The 15,360-nt window shown below is 35.4% G+C and overlaps 1 protein-coding gene across 7 annotated transcripts in view; it reads left to right on the top strand.

Moving 5' to 3' along the window:
• The window catches only part of LOC139130335 (transmembrane protein 131-like), a 273,369-nt gene extending 258,034 nt beyond the window's left edge, over positions 1-15,335 (top strand). For 6 of the 7 annotated variants that reach the window (XM_070696090.1, XM_070696089.1, XM_070696091.1 and 3 more), the window contains 3 exons: positions 2,383-2,555; positions 11,761-11,928; positions 12,977-15,335. In XM_070696090.1, coding sequence (XP_070552191.1) covers positions 2,383-2,555; positions 11,761-11,928; positions 12,977-13,102 — 467 coding nt within the window. In that variant the 3' untranslated portion in view covers positions 13,103-15,335. The remainder of the gene's footprint in view (positions 1-2,382; positions 2,556-11,760; positions 11,929-12,976) is intronic. The other variant, XR_011551826.1, reaches the window with a different exon arrangement.
• Positions 15,336-15,360: the final 25 nt, after the last annotated feature.

Here is a 15,360-nt window from a genome sequence, read left to right as displayed (position 1 = left end):
CTGTCTGTCTGTCTGTCTGTGTACTCAATATCTCAAAAACGGCTGATCAGATCAGAACCAAATCTGGTACATAGATTCAGTATGCAAATGGCAAGAACTGATTAGTTTTTGGTGGGTGTGGCTTGCTTACTTTTTGCTCATTTGCATAATTAATGATTTTAGAAAAAAACAGATATATATTGACAACGACTGCACACAATTTGATGAGACTCGCTACAAATGTTGATCACACCAAGATATATCAGCTGTGAAAGGTATGAAGGGGTGACATAAAAGATAATGGATAATTTGCATATTTAATGAACTTTCCTCAATAGGGATATATATCTGATTTGACTTGATCAAAATTGACAAAACTTGGTATGTATATTGAAGATACTATGATTTAACATTATGGAAAGTCATTACGCAGTTTTACTTCGTCAAACTCTTAATTTGCATATTTAATGAACTTTTGAAATTAGGGATATTTATTTGAATTGACTTGACCAAAATTGATGAAACTTGCTGTGTACATTATAAAAGATACTATGATCTAATATTTTTGAAAGTCATTAAGCATTTTTACTTCAGCCAAATACTTATTTGCTTATTTAATAAACTTTCCTAATTAGATATATATATTTGAATTGACTTGACCAAAGTTGATGAAACTTGCTATGTACATTGAAGATACTATGATGTAACATTATTGAAAATCATTAAGCAGTTTTACTTCAGCCAATTCCCTATTTACATATTTAATGAACTTCACTAATTAGGGATATATATCTGAATTGACTGGACTGAGGTTGATGAATCTTGCTACATACATTGAAGATACTATAAAACAACATTATTGAAAGTCATTAAACTTTTTTACTTCAGCCAATTCCTAATTTGCATATTTAATGAACTTTCCTAATTAGGGATATTTATCTGTATTGACTAGACCAAATTTGATGAAACTTGGTATGTACATTAAAGATACTATGATACAACATTGAAAGTCATTAAGAATTTTTATTTTAGCCAATTCCTTATTTGCAAATGTTATGAACTTTCCTAATTAAGGATATTTATCTGTCTTTACTAGACCAAAGTTGACGAATTGCTTTGTACATTAAAGATATTATGATACGAGATTATTGAAAGTCATTTAACATTTTTACTTCAGCCAATTCCTAATTTGAATTTTAATGAGAACATTTTAGTCAATTCCTAATTTGCATATTTTAATGAACTTTCCTGATTGGGGATATACACTTGGCTTTAGAATCAATCTGTGGTGAATATTATTCATTATGTTGATCATAACACTTTCAATGAAGTTGCAAACATGTGGCGAAGGTTCAAATTTATACATAACTGCAATATATAATGAAACACGTGAGCATGTTCAGTTCATATCTGGTTATCACAGACCTAATGAAGAGGACTCTATCCTCTCTGAGGACCTGTAATCAAAGTACCCATTAACAAGTGGGGACTGTGTCATCAACGATGACTTGTTAATTGAGGTACGTCACAACGTACAATGAACGTTGGTGGCAACTGCACCGCCAACGGGCGCTAAACTCGAAACGCGGAAGTAAAATCTACGCTGAGATCGCACAGTTCGCCCTGAGTTATCGTTTCCAAAACTAATACTGATTGAAATGACTGAAATGACTGAGTCTAAAGTTGCGCAAAACATGAAATTTCACTGCGAGAGCAGTCGGAGACACTGTGCAATTAGTGCGCAAATAAGCTTTAGCGGGAACGCTTCTGTAGTATAGGCAGCATTCAGTGAATCATCTCAAGTATTGCCATAATATTGGTATGGTAAGTCTTTTATTCAGAAACCTAGTAACTGATCAAAACAGGAAGTTACCATGAAAATCATGACAACCCTGCCAATAATTTAGGCTTTCTTCTGCGTTGCCTGTTCGAGATAAAATACCCATTTGCAGCTAAGAACCAACTTGTGGCTTTTGAAGATGACATTCAACATGAATGAGAATTTCATGAGGAAATTGACCATCTATCTATCATGATGTAAAAAGCAATTTTAAAGTTCAGATCTCATTACAAACTGAATTTGTTATAACTTTTACACTTGAAACAAAGACTATTAAGGAGCAGATTGAATAAGTTGTTTCATCTGTGTTTATGCTATCCCAATTAGTCATTGTCCAATTATTCTTATTTTCGATGTTACTATAGACCAAGATACCGTTGATCAATTTGTATTTGTGTGTGTTATGAGGTTGAGAGAGAAAACATGAATTGAAAGGACTTAAGTGGTTATATCTGGTTTGCATTCAATGTTTATAAACTATGATAATATCAATTTTCGTTCTCATAGTGGATGTAGTTTTCTCCTGAGATGACCAGTAACATTATAATTGTATTGTTTATTAGATGTGGCTGCATCTATGTGGAACTCTAAGAAGCCTGATAATGGCAGTGAATGGCTTGGATTTGGAGTAAGTTCCAGTAATACTTCTGGTTCTTTCTGGGATCCAACACACACAATGTCAACTCCCCAAGCATCTTCACCATCCTGGAACACAAATACCAGTGCTTCAAAGCCAGTAAGTTGTTCATTAGTATCTCCTTCACAATTCACAAGCAATGCTTTTTAGCTCCGCCGTCAGCGACGCGGAGCTTATCAAATAGGTTGATTTTCCGTCGTCGTCCGTTGTCGTCGTCCGTCAACAATTGCCTTCTCCTCTGAAACCGCAAGTCCAATTGCTTTGAAATTTTATATGCAGTTCACTTGGGGTAACCTTACTTAAGTTTGTTCAAATCGTGGTGAAATTTGCATATTTGTATTTTTGGGGCATTTTTTGGTGTTTTTGGTAAAAAAATCTTCTTCTCTGAAACCGCTTGTCCGATTGCTTTGAAATTTCATATGCAGTTAACTTAGGGTGACTTCAGTCAGATTTGTTCAAATCGTTGTGAAATTTGCATATTTGTATGTTTAGGGCAATTTTTGTCATTTTTGGTTAAAAAATCTTTAAAAATCTTCTTCTTCAAAACTACCAGTAAGATAGCTTTGATATTTGGTACATATGTCCCTAGGAATGATCTTTTTCAGATTTGTTCAAATTGTGCAGAAATATGCAAATTTGCATTTTTAAGGCAATTTTGGCTATTTTAGGTCAAAAAATGTATTTCTCAAGAAGAACTGGTCTGATAGTTTTGAAATTTGGTATACAGCTTACTATAGATGAGCTAAGTAATATATTGAAATTATGGTGAAATCTGTAATTTTGTATTTTGGGGGCAATTTTATTCCATTTTTAGTCAAAAAATGTGTATTTCCACAACTACTCATCTGATAGCTTTACAATTTGGTATACAGGTTCCTACAGATCACCTTAATGATATTTATTGAAATTATGATGAAATCTGCATTTTTTTTAAATTTTGGGGCAATTTTTGCCATTTTTGGTCAAAAAATGTGTTTCTCAAAAAGTACTGGTCTGATAGCTTTGAAATTTGGTATGCTGGTTCCTACAAATAAGCTAAGTAATATGTATTGAATTTCTGATGAAATCTGTAATTTTGTATTTTTGGGGCAATTTTTGCCATTTTTGGTCAAAAAATGTGTATTTCCACAACTACTCATCTGATAGCTTTGAAATTTGGTATACAGGTTCCTACAGATCACCTTAATGATATTTATTGAAATTATGATGAAATCTGCAATTTTTTAAATTTTGGGGCAATTTTTGCCATTTTTGGTCAAAAAATGTGTTTCTCAAAAAGTACTGCTCTGATAGCTTTGAAATTTGGTATGCTGGTTCCTACAAATAAGCTAAGTAATATGTATTGAATTTCTGATGAAATCTGTAATTTTGTATTTTTGGGGCAATTTTTGCCATTTTTGGTCAAAAAATGTGTATTTCCAAAACTACTCATCTGATAGCTTTGAAATGTGGTATACAGGTTTCCATAGATGAACTAAATAATATTTATTGAAATTATGATGAAATCTGCAATTTTGAATTTTTGGGGCAATTTTTTCCATTTTTAGTCAAAAATGTGTTTCTCAAAAAGTACTGGTCTAACAACTTTGAAATTTGGTATACAGGTTTCTATAGATGAACCAAATTTGATCTTTTGAAATTATGATGAAATCTGCAATTTTTATTTTGGGGGCAATTGTTGGTTGGTTGGTTGTTTGGTCAGAAATTTTATTCTCAAAAAACTACTCATCAGATAGCTTTGGTTGACATGTTCTTTAGGGATGATCTGATGTGATATATTCAAAGTATGATGAAATCTTCAATTGTGTATTTTTGCAGCTATTTTAGCCATTTTCTTCTGGCCACTGCATTGAGCTATCAAAGATTTCCACCTTCTTCATCAACATGTGTCAAAAATAGTTATTCTCAACCTAAACACAGCGGAGCTATATCGGCCGGTAGGTCGCTTGTCATTATTGACAATGTATTTTCATTGTCTCATCGTGGATCAATGCAATGTTTTTATGATGTTGGTCATTATGAGAGTAAGTTCAGAGTTTTCCACTATGATTTCCAGGGGCTGACTTCTTCTACATGGCATAAAGGGAACAAAATACAATTCTAGCACTAAAAAAGCATTTATTCAAAAATTTGCATATGCTCTGCACTTTGTGCTTCTTCTCTGAAAACCACCGCGTAGAAACTTTCATTTTACAAGTCCTTAGGGATAATCTATTTTAGATTTGTTCAACTAATTACAAAATTTACACCCACGCAGTGTTCTCTCCAGGATTTTTTAACAAGAGGGCGAAGACGTGGTGCAAAGCACCACAAGCGACCCCCTCCTGCTGTTGGAGCTTTTTAGAAAAACAGAGATTAAAATGGTGTTATTATTTGGTGGGGACTTTTGGAGTATTTTTTCAGATTTTTTTCGTATAACAAACTCAAAGGAAAAGAAATCTGAGACAGTGTTCCATAACTTTTATTCCAGTTCACTGATTTCAATGAAGATTAAATTTTTTGAAAACGAAAACATAGCGATAGACATACATTTATTCATCAATGTCAAAATTATCACCATAACACTTAAGCTTATGTGTTCTCAGCCTGACACACGTACACGTCTGGCCGAGCCTAAAAATAGGTTGTTTTGCTTTGGGAAGGTACCCTCAAGCTCCTTGGCATGTTTACTCAGCTAAGTCGGTTACCTAACGCATGGTCCTTATGGAGGGACCGTGGCTAACATTACGGCCTGTACCATGCAAATATGGCTGCCATCGATGAGTTGCACTTGGGCTTACGATCTCGGATGACATCACAAACTCGCGAGAAATGCAAGATAGATGAGAATTACGTTTGCAGCCTGCAGGATCGACGCTCACGCTTGCATTTTGCTTGTAAATCACTGTAAACTTTTTTTCCCCGTACATTATATTGTTTTGTTTTTCAAAAAAATAAATCTTTTTCATTTCTGGCAAGGGGGCGCTCGGAATTTACAAGGAGGCACCATGCCCCTGTTACCTTATTCAGGGAGAACACTGCCCACAAACTTCCAGAGCTTGTTTCTCATTTAAAATAAAAAAACTCTTATATTATTGCTGGTTTGATTGTTACTGTTTTGTGCCCTGTGGGCACAAAGTACTAATGTGATGACGCGGCCTCTGTTGTTGCATACAGTGGGCCGAATGCTGTGGACGCAGGTATCTCAGAAACGCTTCAGTAACTTTTTCTGAAATTTGGTCTGGTGGTCACTTGGGCATGTATCTCAAACGGTCTTTTTTCTTTTTTTGATTGAATCATTTTAAAGTCACTTTTTTAGCTTTTTTCTGAAAACCACTATTTTCAATTTTTCCTCAAAACCATTGATTTGATTATTGTGATATTTGGCATGGGTGTTCGTATAGTTGCAATGCCGTCAGAAATGTTCAAAATTTGGTGATACATGCCTTGTATTATTTTTAAACAATATTTTTATCCATTTTTATTTTATATTTACTTGATTTTGCCTCGCTTTCATTAAAGCTATCGTCTGCGCATGCGCACAACTCTAGGACAATTCTGAGTTGAAGAATCGAATCGGACGCCATCTTGTTTCTCGGTCTGGGTACATTTTTTACGTCATGAACGTTTCACTGTGTATTTCAATATGTTCTATAGTTATGAAGTTGACAGTGATGCACTTTTGCGGCTGTCGTGTATTTTTTGGTACGAAAGGCGCCTTTGATCGACTGAAGAATGATGGCCTCCGTAGGCGATAAACACCGGTACCGGCAGGCATATCAGTACTACTGAGGAAGCAATCCACTGGCCCGTATAGGTCAGGGGCTCACTTAGGGGAGAACCACATGATTTCGGGGGGGGGGGGGTATGGAGGATTTTGAGAAAAAAAATGTCACCAGGTGAAATAAAAGAAAAAATTAAGCCTGTAATGGCTTGAGAAAAAAAAATTCTCATAACAGACAGAAATAAAAAAGGAATTGTCACAATGCAGTTGAAATGAGCAAAATTTTGGAAACTTCATCCTCATGTATTCTTTGCTGGCATGCTGCCATAGGCAGCGCAAATGTTTTTACCACAAGCAATTCTTATGGTTTTTTTTTTTCCAGCGCTTACGATATAAGCATTCACTACTTTACACCTCAGTGCACTCGATGTTTCCCTTCCCTTTTCTGACCCAAGAAATCATATGTCAGGATTTCTGTTGCAATATCTCAATGGTATAGGCAATATCTAGATGGGACTATTTGACTTCTGTAAATTGTGAAAATTTAAAACACAAGACAGGAGTCAATAAACTAGTGTTAAAACCAATACATTATTCTCTCAATATAAATATGTTAGAACGATTACAAGTTGTCAATGAAAAATTGAGGAACAACAAATATGAAGAAATACAATGTATGAGCCTTGTTTCTCTGACCACAAAAGATAACATCCCCCCCCCTGAGAACTTGAAAGGAATTGACTATTTTAAAGAAAAGCAGGTATAGTACTGATCACAGTTGATTTGCAAAAAAAGTGTTCTACAATTGAAAGTTGTATATATACTAGACTTTCCATTTTGTTTTCATTTGTTGGAATGTAAAACCATCCTGTGATATGTGAAACAGTTGCTTAAATTTGAAAATTCACTGCTACTCCATTTGAAAAAAAAATTGATGCAGGTCTGACAGTAGAAATAAAAAAATGCTGTCTCTCTGACAAAAAAAAGTTCCTGCATACCCCCCCCCCACCCCAAATCAAATGGCTCTCCCCTTAATATGCGCCCATGCGCTACTTTGCAAGGACTTTGAAAAATCAAACCGACGCCATCTTGTTTCTCGCGTCTGGTGCGAATCTTGACGTTTTTTGGGGTTTTTAGCGTGTATTTGATGATGTTTTGTAAATATGAAGTTCACAGTGATGGTACTTTTGTTGCTGTCATGTATTTTTTGGCACGAAACGCTCCTTCGATAGACTGAAGAATGATGAAGAATGATGGCCTCCGTACTCCCCTCGGTACTCCCCAGTACCATTGCTTCAGCGAGGCAATCCCACCAGCGGCCCGTACTAATAGCTGGGTGAGAGCGAGGGAACGCTCTGTCCTTCTACCTCCATGTCATAACAAACTAGCGTCGTTTTATGTTGATGTACTGTCCTCTCGACATAGTGATAACTTTTAGTTTTCTGTTGCTTATTTTGGATAATTTCGACAGTTGTGCATTGATTTTGACATCATTGTTGACTCCGATCGCTAAAGACAGTCTGAGTGTGTGCATGCTTATGTTGACCTAGCCCTGCGTACGATGCTGTGTGTTCCGCTACAGCTAATCGCCCCACTCACCACAGCCCTGCAAAGACCCGTACGTAGGCATTCTCGCGAGCCAGAGCAATAATTTCCGCTCCGCTGACCTACGCAAAAATCACGGGTAGCGCTGAGCTGCTGCTGTAAAGAGGCACGTGGTTTACGACAATGGTACGTAGGGTGAGCGGGGCGATTAGCTGTAGCGGAACACACAGCATCATACGCAGGGATGTTGACCGATTTACTAAGGAAGTACGCGCACTTCAGAATCACGGCATAATCCGACATGGTATAAATTTGGCATGATCATCAGATCATACATGATCCGAGATTGCACTTCAGCAAGGTCACGATAACTAATGTTGTTTGTTTCACTGTCGTTTAATACCTATATTTCCACTAAAAGACCATTAGAATTTCATCCTTGCTACTTTGAAATCGTGCACTGGCATGCATGTAGTTGTCAACATCACTATGCTTGAATGTAGTAGACTCTTACTATGAATATATCGACTGTCACTGCATATTGCATATGTGTGGAAGTCACTCCATATCATATCAAAAAATGTAGTATTGCGACGTTTGAGCTGCCAGAAGCCAGAATTTACAGTTTACGAGAAAGTTATCTTACATGTAAAACTCAGTTCTACTGTGAACAAAATGCAAGCTATGTTGTATAACTATCGTGAATAGCATAATATTTTGTACCTATCACCATGTCAGAAAATCAGAAGGAAACAACCAGTCAGACAAACTGTGGTCAGGATGATACTGTCCAATTTTAATATTTGTCTCTCGGCACACACCAGATACTCATGACTGTAAAACAACATTTCAATATAATTGTATATTCATTTTTAGCTACTATAGACTATAGTCTATAGAAGCTATTGGGATGGGTATCCGTCCGGCGTCCGTCATCAGTCTGTATGTATGTATGTATGTATGTATGTATGTATGTATGTATGTATGTCCGTTTGTGAGGCGTCCGTCCACTCAAATATCTTGAGAACCGCAGTACTTACTGATTTGATATTTGTTGTGTAGATGAAAAATATGATTTTGAGAAACTATTTTTTTTTAATTTTTTGATATTGTTGAAAATAGGCAAATTAATGCCAAAAACGGTGTTTTTGGTAAAAAATCTTCTTCATAACCGCTGGTCAGACAGCTTTGTTATTTGGTATACAGGTCCCTAAGGATAACCCAACTTAGATTTGTTCAAATTGTGATGAAATATGCAAATGTGTATTTTTAAGGAATTTTTTTGTCATTTTTGGTTAAAATTTGACTATTGTATGTACCAATTCACCCAGAAAAAAATAATATGATTTTAAATAATTGAATTAATTGGGAAATCATCAAAGCCAAAATAATTTTAGTGTGGAATTATCAGAAAGTTCAACTTTTATTGACAGTTCATAGTGAAATGCTTACCATCTTGGAGGATTAAAACATGTGAAGGCAACTTTCCTGAATCCCAACTTTGATATATTCTGAACCACCATTTATGTTATCTAAAAGAAATTGCTCATAATAGTTTGTCATGATAGGGTGGTCAAATAAATAGAGATAGACAAAGTTCTAATTTCCATTTATGGTTGACTTGGTAAGGATAAAATAAGATTACTTTTTGAGAAAAAAAATAGAGTGGTCAATTAAAAGAGTGGTCAAAGTGATAGGGTTTTTATGGTAAAGCTGGGCTGTAAGATTCCTCATGTGCTATTTATAGCAATTATGCAATCTGTGTAAACAGTGCAATGAAAGTGTAACATGATTCCTTATAATGCTTTTGATGACCTTGAACTTCTTAAGTTTCAAACATTTGTCTCTTCAGTGTGCTTTCTCTGAGTACTTACAGTCTCAACTTATTCGACAAAACTTACTTACAATGTTAATTTGAAAGTTAAAATGTGCTTGGTTAATAGGATGAAACTACTGATATTAAAAGATAACCAGCTCAAGATTCTTTATAACCTGACAGATATGCTGTTTTTTATGACGTAAATATCTTGATTTAAGCAAGTCTTGTTTACTTTAATTAGAATGTAATTAACTCTCGTTTATTTGCTATTATAGACTAATATAGTCTGATGAAATATGCAAATCTGTATTTTTACGGAATTTTTTTCCATTTTTGGTCAGGCCATCCTGAAATGAGCTATCAAAGATATCCACCTTCTTCATCAATACATGTGTCACAAAAGGTTATTCTCTACATAACACTGCAGAGCTCTGTCAACTGTTGAGTCGCTTGTTTTTTTTCAAAACAGCTGGTCAGACAGCTTTAATATTTGGTTTACATGTACCTAGGATGACCTTAGTGAGATAATTTCATACAGTCAGGAAATACTTAATTTTGTATCCATGTCTATAGTAGCTTCAGGGACTTTGGCCCTATGTTTATATTTAATTTGCTTTTCACCATATTGTATGTCCTTCCCTGCACTACATAATTCAAAACTAAATATTGTCTTTGGCCTATACATACTTGAGGGGTAAGCTTATTTAGTCTCACACATTAAAGATGCACTGTTGACCTACAGAGTCCAAACTTTTTATCATTGTATTGTAGATAGGTGTACACTCCAAATACTAAGTACAAGTGTGGTGAGTGTAACAAGCAAATGTTTTTAGTCAATGGCCCAAATTTATTTTCTATATGATGGACAATAAATACATGTGTAATCAAGGCCAACAGTCCAGTTTAAGTAATTTGGTTTAGATTAGCCATTGGCTAAATTTTCTCCCCTTCTGTATTATGTAAGTTCACCGTTTCCTGTTTTAGATATTGTTGATCCTATTGAGTCCCATCTCTAATTCTTAATTCACTTTCATATCAGGGTTGTTGATACTTAGAATCCACACTTGAACTTATGCTGGAGCAGTAACCAACCAGTTCAAATAACTTTCATTTATGTCCAAACAATTTGACTTTTTGCCAAATTTCACATTTATGGCAAATAATAAACAGTAAGGAGGTACAAAGGACGTCGGTGCCCCCGGGCCCCATGTTACTGTGTTGTGGGTATTTATTAGTCTTGACTTCATTGACTATTGAGTCATTCCTCTGGCATGGAAGGGAGTAATGGCCCAGTTGATTCATTAGGCGTGCCAAGGAGCAGTAGTACAGTTGTTTGGATTCTAAGATTCCATTGTAGCTTTGATGAGACTCCTGCATAATATAATAATGAATACAGATAATAGTCGCGCCAGCGGCTTACTGACTACGCATGCGCTTATTCATAATATACTATGCGAGTAACCGGAAGTGTACCCTTCTTTCATGGGCGCCGCCATGTTTTTTTTTGAGTACTCGTAAATAAACAAAAACGAAACAAATTACTATTATATAACATGCCTTTTATAAAATATACCTCTTTTATTAGCCAGTAAATGTTATTATGCACCTTGTCGCTGATACAAAATATCGTTAATATAGATAAAGGGAGAAAACTGTCGTGCATATGAACGGGGGCATACGCAAAGAATGCTGGGATTGAATTATAGAAGAGCGCCCCCTGTGTCAATAATTAGATTCAAAAATTGCCAGTTTTTAGACGGAACGCTATAGTTTTCAGCTTGCAAGTGGAAGTTGGGCAGTGCGGTTACCATTGCAATGATAATGATTGCATAATACGTCCTTGTTTATCGCAATAGGCTGTTATCATTGAGTAAAAATTGCAAATTTTTGTCCAAAATTTTTACACGCTACAGAAAATCTATACCTGCCCTGCTGCAGGGTTGACGTCGTGTACGTACGTGAACCGCTTTTATCAGAGGGAAACTGGGCATAGTTGTCATATAAACGTTTAGGAAGTAACAATTACAGTTTATCATGAATCAATACAAATAACATTGCCAATCTTTAATAACCCCTGGCGCGACACCAAGGGCTGAGCCCTATATAATAATATGATTATTGACCATGAAATACTGATGGCTAACATTTTTGATGTGGATTCTTATGGAAATTTTTGTCAGATGGGTATTATGTATATATTGTATCAGTAAAATTTGATGCGGCTTGGTTTGTTTCAGCCACTGTTTCAAGGTAATCAGCTGTGGGATACACCTAAACCAGCATCACGGGATAATAACCTGATACCATCCATCTGGACTTCTGATTCCATCTGGACTACTGGAAGTAGCAGCAATGACAGTTCACTCTTGGATATGAGTACAAACAGCCCAACTCAAAAACCTGAGGTTGGTTTCCGTTTTGAAAAACCATATTTGCTATAAGACTATGCCATGCTTATTAACTAGCCATTGACCAATCACAAATTACATCTATGTTTACAGGTCCACTGTCTTTGACATTGAGCTTATAAGTTGATCATCATTTGTTGTCAGTTGAATGACATAGTGGGAGATTTCGTTAGTTTTGGTCAAACCTGTTCTTCCTTGGTTTTGTTGTTGTGATATCCTCCAAATGTGATATGCTTCCCAAGGATGCCCTTCTTTTTCGTAAAAATTGTCAAATTTGCAACACACACACACACCACACACACACATACACACACACACACATACATAATATATATATATATATATATATATATATATATATATATATATATATATATATATATATATATATATATATATATATATATATATATGCAAAAGTAGGGTGAATCCAAAGCCAACAGTACATGATGGAATATGTTACAGTACATGCTATTTCTATGTCAAAACTTATGAAAGCTGGTATGTCATGTCATATTCTAATAACAAGTCTTGTCAAATTTTATTTTTCAAATGATTAAACAGATTAGCAATGTTGTCACTTCTCAGATCCTTTGTAATCCATCACATTCATAAAACCAAATATTTCATCCATCATGAAATGTACTTTCTCTAATTTGTTCATCAGCTGTCTCAGCCATCTAAATATGTCAATGCATGGTCTGTCATGAGTACTAGCTAGTAATGAAGTAGCATGCTTATGTACAGAATGAGCAGACAATATCTACAACTCCAATTTCTAGCGGAAAAATGCGAGAGGAATTTTGTGCACCTCTGCAGTAGCTTGCATCAATTTTATATTTTTTTGTGGGAATGACAGAAGGGCTCTGCTCCGGCAGAACACTGTTGTGAGAACAGCCTTAGTGACTTGGGTGATTTCATAGTTACAGTGCTTCTCAAGCTATCACTTCTGATCTGTCCATCATCTTTCTTTGTTCATTCATTGACAACAGAGAGAGAGAGACAGACAAGGAATTAATGACATTGTGTTATATTCATATTTCAGGTGTCTGGTGCGTTTGATCCGTTTGACTCATTCCGTAGCAGTATCTGGGGTCCATCTAGAAATCAGCCTGTGTCAGCTGCATCTCTGTGGAATACCAACAATCAAATCAATGATGACCAGCAATAGTGTCAATCTTATGATTTGGAATATGAACCTATGATCACTACTGTAAATTTCAACACTAACTGTCTCTGATCATTTACAAGTTGTGATTTCCTGGTAAATGTGAAATTTTTATTTTGTCATCCACTTAACTGAGTATGTTGATCTTAAAACTAAAAGAACCCCAAAATTTTGATTTGATGAAAATGATGAAAAAGTCACTATTTTCACATATTTGTAGAATGCTGTTTTTGATATCCAGATAGTTATTAATGTTCATCATTATAATCTAGACCTTTCATTATGATTAAATGGCACTCTCTATAATTAATAAACACATGACATTGAACAGATCTGCAGATAGATTTTGGGAAATGTTAGAAGACCACAGAATATCTGTTACTGCACATGAAAGGTCAAATTCTATCAAGGTATAAATTTGATGTAAAATTTCCATCTGAAGTCATGTAAATGAAGCTGTCTTGGAAAAAAATGTCAATTTTAGTATATTTATTCTTGTTGATTAGTTGTTTTTACTTGATCATAGGTTCATATTGAACTCACCGGATTTGACCTGGAAACCAGTATTTGACATATCTGACATAAAGCCTTTCAAAGCTGTCAGATCTTTCACCTCTCCCATCTTTGAATGAGAAGTCCTAAGTGGACAGTTCCATTTTAATGGAGGGGTGATCTATTAACTGATTTGTCCTTTTAAATAAATGAATAAAAGACAAGTTGCTTATAAGTGAGTTTTAAAAAAAGTAATACTGTCAGATTAGGACACTAGATCTCCACCATTGTATGTTTTGGTGTGAGACTTTTGTTTTGTTTAACGTTGCTTTGGACTTTTTTAAACCCTGCACATCGTTGAATTGTTTGTGCTAGACAATGTCTGTTTGAATCATATAGTCTTCATCTTAATGGAAACTAACATGACTTGAAAGAAAATTGTCAATTGTTCATTGAAAACCATAATCCTACATGTTGTAAAATTAGAAATATCTGTTGTATTAAATGAGGAAGCAAGTCACAGTACAGTGCTCATAATGTCACAGATACTATCATATCATAAGCAAGCAGCAGAATAGTGACTATCCTGTGTGTCATGATGGCTATCTATGAGCAGCAGTAAACCAAAGGATGAGGAAGACATATTGCTGAAGCAATTTTCACAAGATTAATCTGTTACTGTGTGGTAATTCTGGTCTGAGGGATGATAGTGGCTCACAAATACTGATTATGTGAGAACATTGTTTGACAGCTTTTTGTTTAAGTTGACACAGACCATCTTTCAGTTTTGAAAAACTGAAAATTTTACTTGTGACAAATTTTCATTCCAAACAAAAGTATTTGTAAGTATGCTCCTAAATTATTCAGAATGTATAGATTTAACAACATCATGTATAGATATTGTTATACCAGTGGTAACTTTTCAAGGCACCATCACCAGGTGGTGTCACCATCACCAGGCGGTGTAACCATCACCAGGTGGTGTAACCATCACCAGGCGGTGTAACCATCACCAGGCGGTGTAACCATCACCAGGCAGTGTAAGTGTTACCATCAACCAGATATGTCATGTGCACAGAAACATACTTCAGAAAATGTCTCAAAGCTAGTAAGGGTTGTTATACTAATTATGGCACATGAGTACTGTGACCTGCTTCCTTTTGTGTGGTTTTTAAATAGCTTGAAGGAGTTGATTATTTTTTGCACTGTATGTGTGCCTATTTACAGTTTTAGCTGCTTTCTTTGTTCATCAAATTGACCTCTCTCTTAAGAGAGAATAGTTGATTTTAGTATTTGCACAGGAGTTGAGATCATAAATCAAGAATCTCTAAAATTTTATGCAGAGCAGTGTGTATTACACATAGCTAGTAGGAAGACACCACAATAAGCTCAGACACATTGGTTTCACACAAGATATTCACTTTACAGAATCCCAAATTGTTACAGTTGCTCTTGTATATGGTCTTCATTTGCTGTCAAAATTGGAGTTATTTCACTGCTAAATGTGGCCACAAATTGTACCGACTGTAGTGGGGCTAGCTTCAAAGTTCCAAACTACTGACAACTATGCAAACCCATCTCAAGGATATGTCCAATGGAATCCATCACATAACCCTACTCTTCTCAATCATGTTGACTTTTTATTGGGTTGGAAGTGTTCACCAAAAATTAAAAAGAAAAAGGTTACTTTTTCACACTTGCCTGACTTTGAGATGGCAAAAATAAATACGTAAAAATGAAGAAATTTCTCATGTGTACATTAAAATTTG

This window comes from Ptychodera flava, chromosome 4 (genome assembly GCF_041260155.1).
Source record: "Ptychodera flava strain L36383 chromosome 4, AS_Pfla_20210202, whole genome shotgun sequence".
In the NCBI taxonomy this organism is placed as follows: Eukaryota; Metazoa; Hemichordata; class Enteropneusta; family Ptychoderidae; genus Ptychodera; species Ptychodera flava.
Note: the sequence above shows the minus strand (reverse complement) of the source record. Positions and strands in the feature narration are given on the sequence as shown.